The sequence below is a fragment of the Lutjanus erythropterus genome, chromosome 12 (assembly GCF_056507025.1).
Source record: "Lutjanus erythropterus isolate fLutEry1 chromosome 12, fLutEry1.hap2, whole genome shotgun sequence".
In the NCBI taxonomy this organism is placed as follows: domain Eukaryota; kingdom Metazoa; phylum Chordata; class Actinopteri; order Lutjaniformes; family Lutjanidae; genus Lutjanus; species Lutjanus erythropterus.
The window spans coordinates 35,530,930-35,548,783 of NC_139328.1; the positions used below are offsets into that span (position 1 = coordinate 35,530,930).

A 17,854-nucleotide genomic window follows, 5' to 3' on the forward strand; every position below is an offset into this window, starting at 1 on the left:
AATAAGAAGACACAAACAACTTCAAAGAGATACAAAACAGCTACAAAGAGAAACAAAGCAACTACAAAGAGAAACAAAACAACCACAAACAGACACAAACAACTGCAAAACCACCAGAAATACAAAATGATGACAAAGAGAGACAAACAACCACAAACAGACACAAAAAGACCACAGATAGAAACAAAACATCCAAAGAGAATCAAAACAACCACAAAAATCTGCCAAAGAAACACAAAATGACAACAAAGAGACACAAAACTACTATAGATACATCACAAATGACCACAAAACTACTGCAAAAAGACTAAAAACACAAAATGATGACAAAGAGACACAAACAACCACAAAGAGAATCAAAATAACCACAAAAAAAACTGCAAAACAACCACAGAGATGCAAAATGATAACAAAGAGACACAAAAGACTCCAAAGAGACACAAAACTAATATAAAGAGACACCACAAATGACTACAAACATCTCTAAGTCATTTTTGTGCAGTTCAACCACATCACATTGTTTTGTGTGAGCCTGGTGTGTAGGAGGAGTGGGAGGCCAATTACACGTCTCTGCCCGGGGGCCCGCTGCCTCATAATCATGTTCATGAGTGGAAAGGTGTATTTGTAAGACTTATTACAATAAATGTCAAAGAAAAATGTTTAAGAATATCAAACCCTTGTTGCTGAGTGACTGTGTTACCAGATAAACGGCGATGGCAGCTCCCAGCACCCATCCACAGTAGACGTCGACGGGATGGTTCCTGAACTGGATGATCCTGGTCAACCCGGCCAGGATGGCCAGCATGACGAAGGAGAAGACCAGGAGAGGCTTCAGCAGCTTGGCCGAGTCGGTCAGCACTGTGTTGAAGTACATCTGAACACACACAATTTCACATTAGTATATCATTATGTATTCATATGAAATCAGATAATCTTACACTTGTGACAGTCTACTATCTAAGATTTGTTTCAATATTTCACTATTTGCAAATGACCTCTTACCAAAACTGGTAATAAGTGCTACCAACTTTTGTTTCTGTGGCAAGATTTTAGGTGACATCTTCAGCTACAAGTCTCATTCCACATATGAGTGTGCCCATTAACCACTTACTGAGATGTAGACAGCAGCAAAGGCAGCCAGAGTTGCATGCTGGGACGGGAAAGACTTTCTATAAAGACAGAAAGACAGAGTGTTCTCTCAGCTAATTATCATGTTCAGACAGCTGAGGACAATACTGAATATTCATCTGCAACAAGGAAGTGACTTTCAAAGAAACTTGTGTGTGTGTGTGTGTGTGTGTGTGTGTGTGGTAATTCTGCCCTAGCAGGTGTTTAATAAATGCAGCATATAGAGGACACAGTGAGGTCAACAACTCAGCATCTCTAATTTGTGTTTAGTTATTTTTTAGCTCAAGTATTACAAAAGTATATTCTGCTAATGAATATATATATGTATATATAACAAAGAAGACATGACAACAGGAATATAATACCATAATTAATGTAAAATAAGATGAAAAATAAAACCCACATGTAAAAATAAGATAAGAACAGAATAGAATATATAGAATGTATCTTCACATGGATAAAACCCACTTGATAATACTAGTAAAAGTAAGATTTAAAAAATTAGGAAAAATGGAATGCATAGAATACATGCCATAAAAAAGAACATAAAGGAAAATGCAACATTTAAAAGAAGTATGAAGAAAGGTAGTCAGAGTTTTGGATGAGCTGAAGTCTCTGGTTTATTTCCAGTAAAAAAGTATGTTACAGTAGCTGAGATAGAAATAAAGGCATGAATCACTTTTTCGACATCTTTTTGATTTATAAATGTCCGTACTTCAGCTATGTTTCTATAGTGGAAAAAAGATGTTTTCATCACCATGTTAATGTGGGACTGTGAGCTTAGATCTGAATCTAGGATAACACCAAGTTAATGGGTGTTAAGTCACGATGGACATGGGAGATAATGACATGCTCAGAAAATGTCAGTCACAGGGAATGTAAAATATATATATATTTATCATATTACATTCTGATTTGAATGTAATTTTTGACCCTGTGTTTTAAAGTACTTTAATGCCTCCATGAGCTGTGTGCCACAACCACTGCTGCAGCTCCAACTGCTGACTGTGTTGATAAGTGAGCCAAATCAGCAGTTTTGTGTTTGTGTTTTGACTTTGCGTTTGCAAAATGTAAGTTATAGTAGTGACAGGAGTTGCAATGATTAATTGGTTGATCAATTATTAAATTAATCTGCAACTATTTTGATAATCAATTAATTGCTTTAAGTAATTTTTTAAGAAAATTATTCAAAATCCTCTAATTTCAGCTTCACAACTGTAGATATTTTCTGGTTTGTTTGCTCCTGACGTATAACATTAATGTTTAATTAACTGAGACAGTTAGTTGCAGCCCTGGTGCTGATGATATTTAATGAACGCAGGTCTGTGTGCATCTTTAAATGCATGTTTATTGGTGCAAAAAAAATGGTGCAAGAGCTTTGTTGAAAATCAGCACCGATGTATTGGCTGTTATCCCCAACATGTCGACAAAAAGGAAACTGTTTCATAACACTGCACAGTGTTTCGGGTAGACGTGCCACTTGGCCAAAAAAAGAAGGCAAGTTTGCATCACGAAAACATTCTTGGTGTACCGGAGCAGAGTTCACTTGCTCGCCTGACACCCCTCGCTCTTTTACAAAGGGAGGTGCGGTGAAAACCTCCTCCATGTGGTGGTGTTTCTATTTAAGTTTTCAGCTTCTCCTCAACATGTCGTCAACAACAACTCTTATACATAGAGGTGAGTCAAGGAGAAACTGTTCTTCTCTTGAGCCCCTTTCACACATGCAGTCTATCTCTGAAACGTTCAGGGTCATTTCCTACATGGAGTCATGTGCGAATGGGAGCAGGGATTGATATTCATGGAAATCTGTGCTGCAAATTGCCTTCAGTAATACTTCAGGGAAAACGCCGGCACATTTAAGGGTTATGTCTGCAAGCGAACACTTCTAGTGATCATGACTGACAAATGAAAGGTTGTATGTAATATGAGTCTATACATTGTTTTTTTAGGAAAATGTCACAGATTATAACTTGCCAAGTTAATTGTTGTATTAAATCTGGGGCTGTGTGGTCAGGTAGCTCAGCGGGTGGAGCATTCACCCCATATACTGAGGCCTCAAAATTTCCATCACAGTTTTTTAAAGTCCAAGGTGATGTCTTTAAATATATTCAGTTTAATATGATAATAAAGAAACAAAAGTGAGAATTCTCCATATTTTTGGCATGAAAAATTACTTCAATGATTAATCGATTATCAAAACAGTTTAATTATTTAATTATTATTATTATTATTTTTTTTACAACTTTCCTGGTCAGGCAAGTGAGTTGTCAGATTTACTTGCCTGACATGATATTTTATTTTCCCTGGGCAAGTGGGCAAACCTCACTGTTGAGCCCTGAGACATCGTCTTAGATTTTGGATGTTGTTGTATCATGGTATGTCATGTGTTACCTGTTCCTGGGTATGAGCACTGTGTTACAGAAAACTGATGGAGTTTTTCTGAACTTACCAGACTGTTCTAGCTGTTCTATTTTTTTCCTTTAACCACAGAGTCATTATATCCACACTATTGATTAGGCTTGGACGGTATCAAGGTATTATGGTATACCAGGGTATTTAGAAATCCTGAAGGTATGATTTTCAAAACCGTCATTGTGAATAAAGTTATCTGAAACATAGGAATTGTTAATTGGTTGATCATTTCTGCTCTATAGCCTCGGTCTCCTTGCTAATTAAATAAATATAACTAGATAATGTAAGATATTGGCACATATAACTTTAATTAGATATGACTTCTTCCCACTATGAAAGCAGTTTATTAGCCACATGATAGATCTATAAATCTGTTCAGCCAACTGATGCATTGGTATCTGCAGCAAGTGTCACCAGGTCTTTCAGCAAGAATAAATGGAATAATATGGAATTATATCTTATGTACTCATTATTCTATGTGTCATACATATGTAAACCCAGCAAGACTCATCTAAGAAGGTTAGTTGTATATTAGACACACAGTATTATAAGATAAACAATGTCATATATGTAATGATGACTTCTATCAACAACTTTTAATGGTTTTTCACACAAATACCATCATATACATGTACACCCTGATGAAATGTCAGGAAGGTATGAAGGTATAAAAAATGGATACCACCCAAGCCTACTACTGATGGTTATGTATCATAACTCATTGTGTACATATTTTGTGAAATCATCCCCACAATATTGTCACAATATCAGCAAATATCAATATCAAGGTATCTGTTAAAAAAATATTATAATATTTACTTTTGTCCATATCATCCAGCTGTATGTGAGACTTCTCAACTCATCTTCTGCACTCCACCATAAAAAAGTTTTTCTTGTACAGCACAAAGGGACAACAACTTGCATTTTGTTGTGCAACCCTGTGTCACAGTGTGACACATAAATGAACAAAACCTTGACCTTGCAGGAGACGCTGCTTGCAGTAAAATCTTTCTCAGTTATCTCTGATGCTCACGTTTTGTTCACTAAAATCATTAAACAGGTTACATCAGTCAATCATATATCATAAAATATGCACTACAATGTCAAAACTGCAGCCTGCAAATATTTGGAGAAAACGAACAACTATTTAATCTGTTTACAGATTTGCATAAATAATACTGTTTGCATAATAGAAATGCAGTTTTAATTATGCAGAGGACATGTTGTTTTCAGATTTAATAAAAAAATATCCTGAGATTTTTGAAGAGCTCAGGAGGACGCCTGCTATACTCCAGATAATTTCCTTGTACAAACTAAGAATCTGTGTGGAGCAGCTCACCAGTCTGGTTTGTAGAGGAGCACAGAACATTCTGTGCCTTTTTTTTTTTTTTTTTTTGCTCAAGCCTGCTGCTGTGTCAGAGGGTTTAATTGAAGCATCCACTCTGTTTGGGCTGTGCACAATTGTGCAGCGTTTTGGTAAAATGCCACATTTATGAGATTTTTGAGTGTTTCTGTGCCATCTAATGCTTTGAAAACAGCTCAGTCTGTCCACTTTATGATAAGACATAATTTAGTGGGGGGTAAAACAAGCAACAATGGGAGACAAAATTGCTCTGTGTCTCTTGATCCCTACATGAACAAACTCAGCTGTGGCACAAACACCTTAGTGCAAGTAGGTCATATGCAGCGGTGGACAGTAGTGAAGTACATTTACTTGAGTACTGTACTTAAGTGAATTTTTTTAATATCTGTACTTTACTTGAGTATTTGTCTTTTTGGAAACTTCTGACTTTCACTCCACTACATTTCAAAGATAAATATTGTACTTTTGACTCCACTACATTTCTAGGAAGGTTGTTGTTACTTTTTGACTGAGCACATCGCTGAAGTCAGCTGTTGGTTTTTTTTCTTTTCTAAAATGCAGTTGGTCACATGCTGTGTTCCTCACAGAAAGAAACCAATCACAGTAGCTCCTCTCAAATGGGACTGATGTAAAAGCAGAAATACGTCCAGGCGCTCTGTAACAAGAACAAGCAAACTCTCCCTCTTTCATTCAAACAAAAAGCAGTAATGGTGACAGCAGGAGAAAGACTAAATTAAATCTCAAGATGTTATAATAATTATTCATTATTCCAGGTAGCTTTTAAAGTTGGATTGTTTTTATTGGGGTGAAAAATACCACATAATTCATGTATATATACTGCCTCTGAAGACAGAAAGAAATCTCAGTTATTTAACAGACTTGGAGAACTCTTTACACTTAACTTCAATATAATGTTATGATGTGATTTTAACTCGTTACATCAGAAAATGACAACAGCTGTACTTTTTGTTTTTGATTGTATTTCTATGTTGAAGTTTTTATAGGTGTTTCTATAGACTTTGTGTAGCAGAGTGATTCTACAAGCAGGTCAGTGCATCATTAGATGGTTTCAGAGTTACAAGCTTCTGTAAATGCATCATGAAAACAATACAGCATGTATTGATATTAGAAAATGTACTTTGTAATTTGTACTTTTGAATACTTAAGTATTTTTAAAAACATGTACTTTTGAATACTTAAGTAGTTTTAAAAGCAAGAACTCTAATACTTTAACTTGAGTAAAATTGTGACTGAGCAACTTTCACTTGTAGTTGAGTAATTTGACCAGGAGTATCTATACTTTGACTCAAGTACTGGGGATGAGTACTTTGTCCACCACTGGTCATATGACGCCTCAAAATTAGCCAGCATGCACAAGTGCAAAAAAAAAAAAAGGTACTGTGATTGAGGGGATTGTGAGGTATTGTGTGGGTAATAAACTAAATATTCCTTCACAATGTTTTGTCACAAGCACTGACTAAACTGCACAGCTGGAGCATTCATCACTTCCTGGTTTGTCAGGATATTTTAAGACTATATCTTTGGTCATGAGCAGCCCAAGATGTTTTCACACCATCATATCTCAGTAAATCTGCACAGATGGATACTAGATGGACTTTTACAAGCATGTGAGAGCCAGCCAGCCACTTACTCCACTGAACCCTTTTATTACAAGGTAATAAATACAGCAGCATGAAAGCTCTTTAAAGATTTACAGGGATCGAATGGCAGAATGGACCAGAAATGAAGTATAACGTTTATAAGTAAGTTTTCATTAGTGTATGATCACCTGAAAATAAGCCTTTACCTTAGAATGGGCCTTTAGAGAGAGCAGAGGCTGCCATGTTTCTACAGTAGCCCAGAACAGACAAACCAAACACTGGCTCTTGATAGGTCGAGGCAGGATTCAATGATAATGTTTTTTTTCTCAGTCGGGCAAGTAGGTTCAGATATCTACTTGTCAAATTTTTTACTTGTCCCTGTGCAAATTTTAAAGTTTTACTTACAGTTAATAAATAACAACAATGACTGAAGTTAATTTTCATGTATAATCTAGGGCTACAAAGTTTATAAAACACCAAAAATAGTGAGAAATGCGCTTGCTAATTTTTCAAACAAGGAGATGTCTTTAGATGTGTCCCATTTTTTCAGCCCTTAAGCAGATTGCTGTTCATGAGAGGAAAGGTATATTTTCTATCATTTTTGCATGAAAAAATACTTTAATGATTAAATAATTATCAAAATAGATTAAAAGTTCAATTCTTTTTTGACAGATATACTTGCCTGACATGGCATTTTACTTGCCCTGGGGCAAGTGGGCCAGCCTTATTGTTGAGCCCTAGGCAGGGCGTTCAAGTTTTGCCTGATCTGTAGGTTTTCTGGATGTTTTCATATCAGTCTGCAGTTTCCCTGTAGTGTTTATTATGTATTCAAATCCAAACATAAATATTTTGGGGGGGAGGTGGTGGAGCTGAATGAGCAGGTAGTTCATTCATTCATTGACAGGCAGAGGGAGAGATGGGAGGCTTTAGCAGTTTAAATAGAGCGCCACATTGGAAGGGTGCGTTTGGTTTGTACTACAGGGAGTGAGACATGTACATGTGATTGCGGTGCAGCTCAAGTTGACTGCTTGAACTACCTCGCAGGCGTTGCTACGTTTCAGGGAGGAGAGAGAAGGGCATCAGGCAGTAACCTATATCACTGCTTTTATCAAACAACTGAGTGGGTGTTTCCAGAAAAATCCAGAAAAGAACACAGGGATGTATAACACATTTACTAATGTTTATACATATTCTATTAGTCTATTGCTACACACTACATATGCATACTATGTACTACATGTTATATATTTATTATATCTTGCAATTATCTTGCGCAATATACTGTTTATTTACTTTTTCACTGTTAAATCATCTTCTGTGCGATAATATCTTCATACTGTGAATCATCCTGTGAATCTTTGCTGCTTCCAAATCTGTGTCTCTGTGCAGTCATCTATTCACAAGGCAATATTATTTACATTTTTTTTCTCTTAATACAATGTTACACACCATTTATGTGTGTGCATAGTTTTTTCTGATCTATAGTCTATATTTTTTATATTCTTATTCTTTTATATTTCCATTCTATTTTGTACTTGGTCTTTTGTACCTGTACTTTTTTGAGCTGCTGTATGTAATGTAATATAATGTGTACATTTCCTGTTGTGGGATCAATAGTTTATCTTATCTTAGATGGAGTCACCCTTTGAGCTTTAGGCAAAATGATCACATGCACATGTCTGATCTATCACTATAAGTAAATGACCTGTGTGTGTTTCTTCTGTATGTTGTAATTTTCCCACCGTCCAAAGACATGCAGGTGAGATGAACAGGAGACCTTAAACTGGCCCTGAGTGTAACTATGAGCAGGAACAGCTGTCTGTCTTTATGTTTAAACCTTTTGACAGACCTGTAGTCCAATGTGGGAACAGATAATGGATGAATGGATATAGGATCTGACCTGCCTCTCATCAGTAACCTGCATTAATTAACATTAAACACAATACACATACTGGAGTGGCTCAGTTGAGTAGTACTCACTTGCAACAATGACAGAATGCTGAACTTGAAATGGTGCTCAGTGAAGGTTTCATGTGGTTTAGCTTTAGTCTTGATAAAGTCTGCTGAGTAAACAATATGTTTTGCTAAAACGAAGCACATAAAACAAGCCTCCTGCATTCTGAGTGTATTGCATGTAGTGAGAAGCCATGGTCGAATAAGCTCCCTCTGTAGCTGATGATGGAGTGGGCAGGAAAACTGTGGCCTCCAGAGTTCAAGTGGCATTTATACAGTATAGTGAAAGCTGCATATTGAGAGCAGCCCTCAGCTTTAAACTTGCAATGGAACTGGGAGACACCAATAGTTATCCCCCCTTCCAACAGTTCATCATATGCATCAAGCATTGCTTGAGAGAGTACATGATGAGTGATATCAGTGTGATACAGGTAAAACAAAATAGTAGATATGCATGTAGAGTATCATGTACTCTATTAGAAAGCAGCAACCTACTAAATGCAGGCACTGGGAAACATGCAGTGTCTGTTATTTACACCTGGCTAAAATAAAAAAGAAAATAACAACTGGCTTTAGTAAATCACATTGCATTGATTTGGCAGATGCTTTTGTCCAAGGTGACTATTTTTTTTCTTAAATACACACTTGTAAGGAACCATTTTGGGTCTGTCTTGCTCAAGTGCACTTAAAATGTGGACAGGATGAGTCAGGGATCAAACCAACTACCTTGCACAACCTGCTCTACAGCACCACCTGAACTTCAGTTGCCAACTTACATTAATCTGTGCATGAACTACGCTATATCAGGCCAATTATTGTGCTGCATCAATGGAGTACAGCACTATATAAAGCTACAAAGTTGATAAAACAAATATCATCACACTTCCCAGCATAAGTCCAACAGTGACAAAGGTGCAACAATGTCACAGCAGTGGACACAGTTTGTCCTGGAAGTTGTTTGAAATCATCTGGTCTGTTTTAGGAGTTTTCTAATTTGGCCAGTTAGGAGATACTTTCAGTTTTGGGATGTTTTGTGAATAAAGCCGGCTGCGATCAGCTGAAATATGTTAAAACACCAGCTGGGGTGCACAATGGTGCTTTAAGTAAGGTATGAACATGTCCTAAAAAAAAACCTGTAAAGGTTGTATATGTGACATTCACTGCCACTAGATGTCACACTATAGTACCAGCATCTAAGGCCAAAAGAAATAGTTCCATGGTTTCACCATCCCAACAATCATCAACTCAGACTTGTCAAAATAAACCAGAGTTAGATGTGAAAATATTCTGGCTTGACGCCTTAGCTGGTAGATGCAAAACAGGCTGCCATGGCGGAGGTAACTGCGCCCTTCAAAATACGTAAGTATTTGTTTTGCCACTGACAGGCTCACATTGTTTTTGTAAGTGTCTGACAGCATTATGGAAAGCATCCCTGCACAGACAGACCTTTTTGTTAACAGTAAGATCATTTTTGTTTTACCAGAAACTGCAATTTTCATTGCTCTTGCCAAAGCCACCAGACTCCATTGACAAAAACAGTAATTTTACCTTGCAGATCATCGTAAAACACACTTCATTCTGAATCAACAGAAACAAAATAACACTCAGCAAAATCATCTTGGTTCGTCTTTCCACTGTTCCAACAATCACCAGCTCTGGTTTTGTTGAAATAAACCTTTAATTCAGTGAGCTGCAGGTGAAAATTGTTATATCGCTCTCCTCAAAGTCATTACTCCACCGTCTTTCCCTACCAAATAGTTGTTTGCTGCTATATTAATGTTCAGAATCTGATATACAGAACATGTAAAATATTTTGTTTGTAATTTTCATGTAGTTGAACAGCCATGTTGTTACCAATCCAGGTTGTAGCACATGACCTTGGTGGTGCATGATGCACAGTGTGTTACTATTTGACTCATATTTTCTAGTTTCAGTACTCGTCCTGTGTGCAGAATTGTAACCATAACAACAGCAGAGAGGTAGACTAGGACTGCGAGCTACAGGATGATTATAGCCTGTGCATGTGTGAGTGTGTATGTGTGTATCGGTGCTAAAACAAAACATTAAAAATGACTCCATAAACACACTCTTACAAACACCCACACACATCCTCTGATACACTCACTGCTTCACTCCCACACTCTCCCACACTCGTTCGGTGTAACCCAGCTTTACCTCCCAGCATTGATGAGCCCGACATCCTGTCCCGAGCAGATATCCTCCAGAATAAAAGCTTCGTCGCAGGTGGACATGTTGATGTGGGTCAGGTTGGGTTTACACACGTCCAACCAGTAGGGGGTGTGTTGACCAGTGGACAGCTGGAGGATATCAGTGATCAGTGCTGTCACACACAGGCCAAAGATATGGACGCCTGTGGAAAACAACACATTTACTAAAACATGTGCAACTTAGTATTTTAAATTTGTATTTTATTGTGTTTTTATTCTGTATCCACCAATAATCTGACAGTACATTTTTTACAGTGATGTTACTGTTAAAGCTGTTGGTTCATTTGTTTCTGTGCTTTGTTTCACTCAGTACAAACATGCATATAATCACATGTGGGTATAATGCATGTGTCCTCCCACCTATGAAGCGTACAGCCCTGCGGATGTAGGAGTTGAAATTACAGCCTGCAGCGTTGATGTTAGCCTCCGTCTGAGTGGCTGAGGACTTCCTGGACAGATAGCAGTACAGAATGGCTTCTCCTATCAGAATCTAAATGCACACAAAGACACAAAAAAGATTTTATATCACCAGATAGATTTGTGCCACTGATTAGTTGACTTTGGAGCTACTAAAGCAAAATAGCCAGTAATTTAAAGGGAAAGTTTACCCAAAAATGAAAACTCAGTCATTATCTACTCACCCGCATCTCGATTGAGGGTTTGGTTTATTTTGTTAGTCTGCAAAAAACTGCTGAGCTTCACAGGGAAACAGTGTTACAGAATCTCCCAAACGATGGTCACTAAAGTCCCAACATGCCGTTTGCACATCATCACAACACACACACACGGTTCAGACAGTGTGCATGTACACACAAATGTGGCTCTAAGATGAGGATCTACAGTGAAGATTCAGGCATTTTATGTTTTTATTCTGTGTTTTTTTTTAGGTTTGAACACTGGTCACCATTCACTTACATTGCTGGTGAGAGTCTTTTGCAGACTAACGAAACAAACCTGACCCTCAGTTGGAATGAGGGTGAGCAGATAATGAATTTAAATTTTGGGGTGAACTGGCCCAAGTATTGCAACAGTTATATATTTGCAGTATTATAAACTGGGTGTCTGTGGGGACATCCCCTCAAGAAATCTGAGTCCAAACAATATATCAGTCAACCAATATTATCGACCGATTTCAGCCTATCACAGATATAACCCCCAGTGATACTCCCATCCAAGAGTCTACAATAATAATAAAACATTTTGTCCACAACCCAAAGACAGTCAGTTTCCTGCCACAGTCTAAAGAAACCAGAAAACATTCACATTTGAGAAGCTGCAAATGACAAAATATGGACATTTTTTATTTTAAAAAGACTCAAAATAATTAATTGATTATCCAAATAGTGAATAAATTATCAATTTATTAAATGTTGAAACTTTGAAAATATTGTTACTGTAAAAAATTCCAGTTGTGGTTCTGCTAAATATGGTAATATATAAATAGTATAAGCAGTATATTTTAAAACACTTTGTCCTAAAAAGTAAAGACTTCCAGTTTTAGTGGACAAACTTTCTTTTTTAATCCGTTACCACAGAGTGATGCAGTGTCCATAAATGCACATACAAAACAGAGATTAAAAAACTTCTTATAACTCCAGAATTTGCCAGAGAATCATTGTAGTTTTTAAGTTTTCTTCAGTATCAAAGTTATTCAGTTATAGTTGTCTGCAAACAGAAGCTGTGAATAGCTAACTTAGCTACTTATAAAAGGTGTCTATTTGCCATAATATGAATAAATATTGGTATTTTATGTTGGGGCTTTTTGTGCACTATTACTTTATCTACTATTACTTCCCATGTTGAATGTGCCCCTCTGACAAAACAACTGGCTCCAGTCTGGCCCCCTCAGTAATATTAGACTAGAACTGCCACTGATTATATACTGGCATATACAAGTTTTGTCCAATATGTCAACTTTTTACTTTCATAGAACACATTAATGCACAAAACAATCCCTGAGGTGATTTAGATTTACCACAATGAGAAACATTTATGAGGACGTGAGCTGCTTCTTGATTTGCAGCCTGCCACTAACTGACTGTCAGTATTAAAACAGACAGCAATTAACTGATGCTGATGTTTATTTAGCTGTTTATTTTATTTTTATCTGGTCATTCTCCTCAGTGTTCATTTTTAAAATTGTCCGACAATGTATATGATAAATTATCTAACATGCTAAGGAGTATATTTAATGTAAATATTATTCAATAAAGTTATTTGTTGTAAGTCAAATTGCTGCAAAATCCACATGGAATAGGTCTAAAAATTGACTATACCAGCCAAAATATCACTAATGGGTACATTTTTCCTCACAAAAAAATGGTACTGGCATCAGTCTGAAATTACAATATCGATCAGGCTCTGGAAAAAATACTGTATTAAGTCACTGCTAACTTAAGACAGCATTTCCTAACCATTTCCTACTGCTGCAGCTTCACATGACAAGCATTTAACTGGCAAAACTCAGATGAACTGATATCACTCATCAAAACTCAGTCTCCAAACCAAGACAGAGATCAAATTTGGCAGTTGTTGACAGCGGATCAGTTTGAAATATTGCAGAGTCAGGAGCAGCCACAGTGAGCTGCAGGCGACAGGCTGCGCACCTCAGACTTCAAGCCTGAAGAAGAGCAGAAGCTCAGCATGTCACTTATGGATGTGGCAGTAAATTGCACTTATGGGAGCCACAGTGTGTGGAACTTTTTTTATATATATATATTTTCTATTGATCCAGCACCAGCCCTGTATGTTTTTGGATGTGCAGGACTATTATGTTGAGATTACTATGTGGTCCAGCAAAACTTGAGAAGAGAAATTAAATTACCAGAGCCAAAAAACAAACATCAATTCTCACATATTAACAGTACATTTAGATGAACTTTAACACACAATATGTACAATATGTCCTGCCACTGGGGGTCTCTGACAACACAACAATAACAAAAGACGTAGTCTGATGACATCTGAAGTAGCATGGGATCATGGGAATTGTTGTCTTCATTGTTAAACAACATCCATAGCTGATGAAAATCTATCTGGCATGACTCAGACAGGAATCACGTCAATGGAAGAGGTAATGTATTAACTTTCATTCACATTATATTTAGTCATGTTTTCCAACTTCCCTCTTTGCTCTCCGATGTATCCGACTTATCCCATGTTTTCCTGGAAGTTTAAGCAACAAGTGGCGAGTAGGAAACGCACTGTTATATTAAATAAATTACAGATGTCTCTGGGTTTGAAGAAACATTTGTCATAATGTAAGTGCATAACTCAGGAAAATATATAATATAGTTCTCATGATTTTAGACAGGTATAGAGAAATGTTACATATTAGAGCTTTTAGTTCAGACAGTTTTCATAAGGGGAACTGAGAAATTAGAGAAACAGGACGTTTGCAGCCAGATTCCTCCTTTTTACATGAAGGAAGCCCTCAAGAGCATCAAACTCACCAGATGAATGCTGTGGTAGAGTAAAGACTGGAACACGTCATGTTAGATGTTTCATTTCGCAAGGGGATTATGTTTGTGCTTTACCTTTAGAATAAACCGACTGACGCAGGATTGGAATAAGAGGCGAGACGTGACATACCAACGTGCTTTATGAAAGGCATAATTTCCAACACTGAGGTTAAATACTCCTCAACAAAAAGGACATGTTTAGAACTGGGCGGCATTTACACAGTGACTCACTTGTTTTGCTGCTCTGTTCTCCTCTATCAAACTTCAATAGATGCTTTTGCGTAGTACATCAAGGTCTCTTGAAACTTCTTCAACTCACGAGTTAACCAGCTCACAAGATTTCCTTCACGCTAAAGATGCTAAAGATCTAAAAGCAGCATTGGTTGGGGTGTATTAACCATTAGCACCGTTTTGCTAAGACATTTTCTAAAAAAATAAAAAAAACTCTGAAGGAAAAGTTTACATGATGAGCAAGAATTGAAGACCAGATTGTAGGAACTCTGTGAAGTCAGAGAAATGTTAATGAATAAATTTTAAGCTGGGAATGTGAAGCGTTTCATGGTTGTGTTGATTTGTTACCAACCACACCAGCCTCTTTAAAGTGAACTGAAAATAGAAAGGAAGTTCTTACTGAGAGCTGCACGAGGCAATTTCACTCAACAAATGGCTGTTAGTTGAAAAGAATTCTAGTCAGCGTGGTTAAAATGGCTGGCTTATTCCCATCCAACATTAGTGTTGCATGGAAACAGCTTAGTGCTTTCTCTTGTACTCTACTGAGTGTGGTCAGACTCCCTCCCACTGCATTATGGGCACATTTTCAAAAATGCAACGTGTAGGAGACCACTTCTGCCTGTGGGAAGTTGGCTTTCCCATTCAAAACCATTTACTGCCTACATTTGTCTACATTTTAAAGCCAGTGAACAGCACTTACTACTGCTGTTCACCTGGTTTATTCATGGTAACAGAGTAACACCAGAGACAGACCTTGTCCTCAGTGTGGACAGTAGCTGGGTCACTCCTGTACAGAGGTGGCAAAGGTACATTCATTCTTTATTCAAGTAGAAGTGCAGATACTTATGTAAAAAAAGGCTCCGTAGTGAAAGTAGAAGAACAAAATCAACTTCTTTACTGCAGTAAAAGTGAAAAAGAAAAGGTTCTGACATGTACTCAAAGTATCAAAGTAAAAAGTCGTCCTCTGAAGCTAAGTGAACCTCAACTTTTCTCTGATTGTCTTTTACACTATTTCAATCTTGTTATGTCTTTCACATCCATTCTGTCTTGTTACATCCTGTTACATTTTTTTTGACTTATGTTGCTTTCATCTTGTTATATTGCTTTCATTTTGTTATAACATTTTTGTCCTGTTACGCAATTTTTGTCTTCTTATTATTATTATTGCGTGTCTTCATCTGGTTGTCTTTACACCATTTCTGTCATATTATATCTTTTATGTCATTTTCGTCTTATGTTTTTTCATCGTTCTATCATTTTTGTCATTGTTACATCTTTTACGTAATTTTTGTCTTGTCATGTCTTTTACGTTGTTTTCATCTTGCTGTGTGGTTTTTGTCTTATTACATCATTTGTGCATTTTCGTCTTATGTCCTTTACATCTATTTCGTGTTGTTACATCCTGTTACATCTTTTTTTGTGCGTATGTCTTGTTAGGTTGCTTTCATTTTGTTATATCATTTTTGTCTTATTACATCTTTTGCGTGTCTTCATCTAGTTATATTTTTACACCATTTCTGTCTTATTATGTCTTTTACGTTGTTTTCCGTCTTGTTATGTGTTTTTCATCTTTACATCGTATTCATCTAATGTTGTTTTTGTCTTATTACGTCTTTTGCACATCTTCATCTGCTTATGTCTTTACACCATTTCTGTCTCATTATGTCTTTTACATCGTTTTCATCTTGTTACATTGTTTTCATTTCGTAACATCATTTTTCTCGTTATATCATTTTCATCTTATGTTATTTTTGTGTTTTTAGGTTGTTTTTGTTTTGTTATGTTGTTTTTGTCTTATTACATCTTTTGTGCATTTTTGTCTTGTTATATACTTTTCATCTACTTATAACATCTTTGTCTTTTATGTCACTTTTGTTTTTTGCATCTGTCATGCATGATACACACTGATACACACACCAAGGAATCATCTTTTCTGTTTATTATTTTTCCTCATCTTTAGGTGGAACTCCTCCTGTTTTGAAAATGTAAGGAGTAGAAAGTACAAATATTTGTGTTAAAATGTTGAGAGTGTAAGTTAAAAGTTGTCAGAAAAATAAATACTCAAGTAGAGGTACTTTAAAATTGAAGTACAGTAACACAGTATTTGATCACAGTTCCTGACACCAGTCAGTGTGTTAGCCACATGCAGACATTACTGTGAGGTCCTGTGTGGACACAGCAGAGGTGGAGCTTCACTTACAGTGGCGGTGGGAGCAGCAAACGCCAAGCTGAAGAGCAGAGGCAGTGGGCAGACTTCCTGCCTGGGCAGGATGTAGGGCAGAGACAGACTGCGGTCATTACAACTGTACCCAGAATGCACCGGCTGGAAAATATCCGTCAGCTCCAAGAAATAAAGACTGACAACAGAGGAGGCCAGGATAGGGAGCTGCAAGAGAGACACACAAAAGAATGATTAAGTTAATTCTTCAAAAATCACATTTTGACAAGGAAATGCAAGGGTTGGGTACTGTTTCAAAATCTGATGATAGTTATGCTGGTGTGACACCCAAGTTCAATAAAACATGACTTTTTATTACTTTAGTACTAATGTAAGAATTTAAACTTTTTTTTATTAAAAAAAAAGAAAATAAAAAAAAATGTAATTTACAATTTATTCTAATTCAGAAAGTGTCAAATAAAGTAAAAAGAGTACAAATCTCATGTGACATTCAACGTATCAATCACTTTTTGGACCTTGGAGTTTGGAGGTTTTGTACTTAGCTGTAGGTCTCTTGAGACATGGTAGTGTGTAATAAAATATTGAAAATATCAAGTATCGCAATATTATATTTTATGATACTGTATTGAGTCTCAAAACACTATAATATCATGAAACGTGTAAAAATTTGTGGCAGTGGTTCATTTTGTCTTGTATTTAAACCCCCAACTGCTAGATAACAGTGTCGTCAACCATCTATCTTTTTCAACTCAAATGTTATAAATGTAGTGGTTTGTTCTTTATAGAATGTCAGTCTCCCTTAAATTAGACTAAAAAATAGCAATACTGTATATCATCCTGCTTTTGTTATCACAATCTATTGAATCGTAACCCCTGTATCATGATACATATCGCATCAGCAGATTCTTGCCAATAAACAGCCATACTAGACACTAGTACCAGCAAAGGCCAGAAACCTCTTTTGAAAGGAAAGGTGTGAATACAGTAAAACACAGGTAACAAAGTATTAGTTCAACTACCACTAAAGCAGCTAAGGTTATGGCTTTTAATGTAACATAATTTACATACATACATTAATTAAGGTGAAAAAACCCCAGCAACATTGAGTTAGGTCTGGGTGATATGGCTTATAAATAATATCTTGATATTTTTAAGTAATTCTGCAATATACAATATATATGTTGTAACATACCGTAAATTCTGAAATAGTGATGATCTCATAGAATATGATACACTGTTGTGGAATAAACAGTCCAACAGTATATAAAGCTGGGCTGGGAGATGTGGACAAAATCAAA

General features: G+C 36.6%; 1 protein-coding gene across 2 annotated transcripts in view; it reads right to left on the reverse strand.

The window, feature by feature from the left end:
- Window positions 1-17,854, reverse strand: part of LOC146318400 (phospholipid phosphatase-related protein type 4-like) — a 61,095-nt gene that overhangs the window by 22,594 nt on the left and 20,647 nt on the right. For both annotated transcript variants that reach the window (XM_084732675.1, XM_084732674.1), the window contains exons 2-6: window positions 16,578-16,763; window positions 11,046-11,175; window positions 10,633-10,828; window positions 1,112-1,169; window positions 701-874 (exon numbers count right to left, since the gene is read on the reverse strand). In XM_084732675.1, the coding sequence (XP_084588801.1) occupies window positions 701-874; window positions 1,112-1,169; window positions 10,633-10,828; window positions 11,046-11,175; window positions 16,578-16,763 (744 nt within the window). The remainder of the gene's footprint in view (window positions 1-700; window positions 875-1,111; window positions 1,170-10,632; window positions 10,829-11,045; window positions 11,176-16,577; window positions 16,764-17,854) is intronic.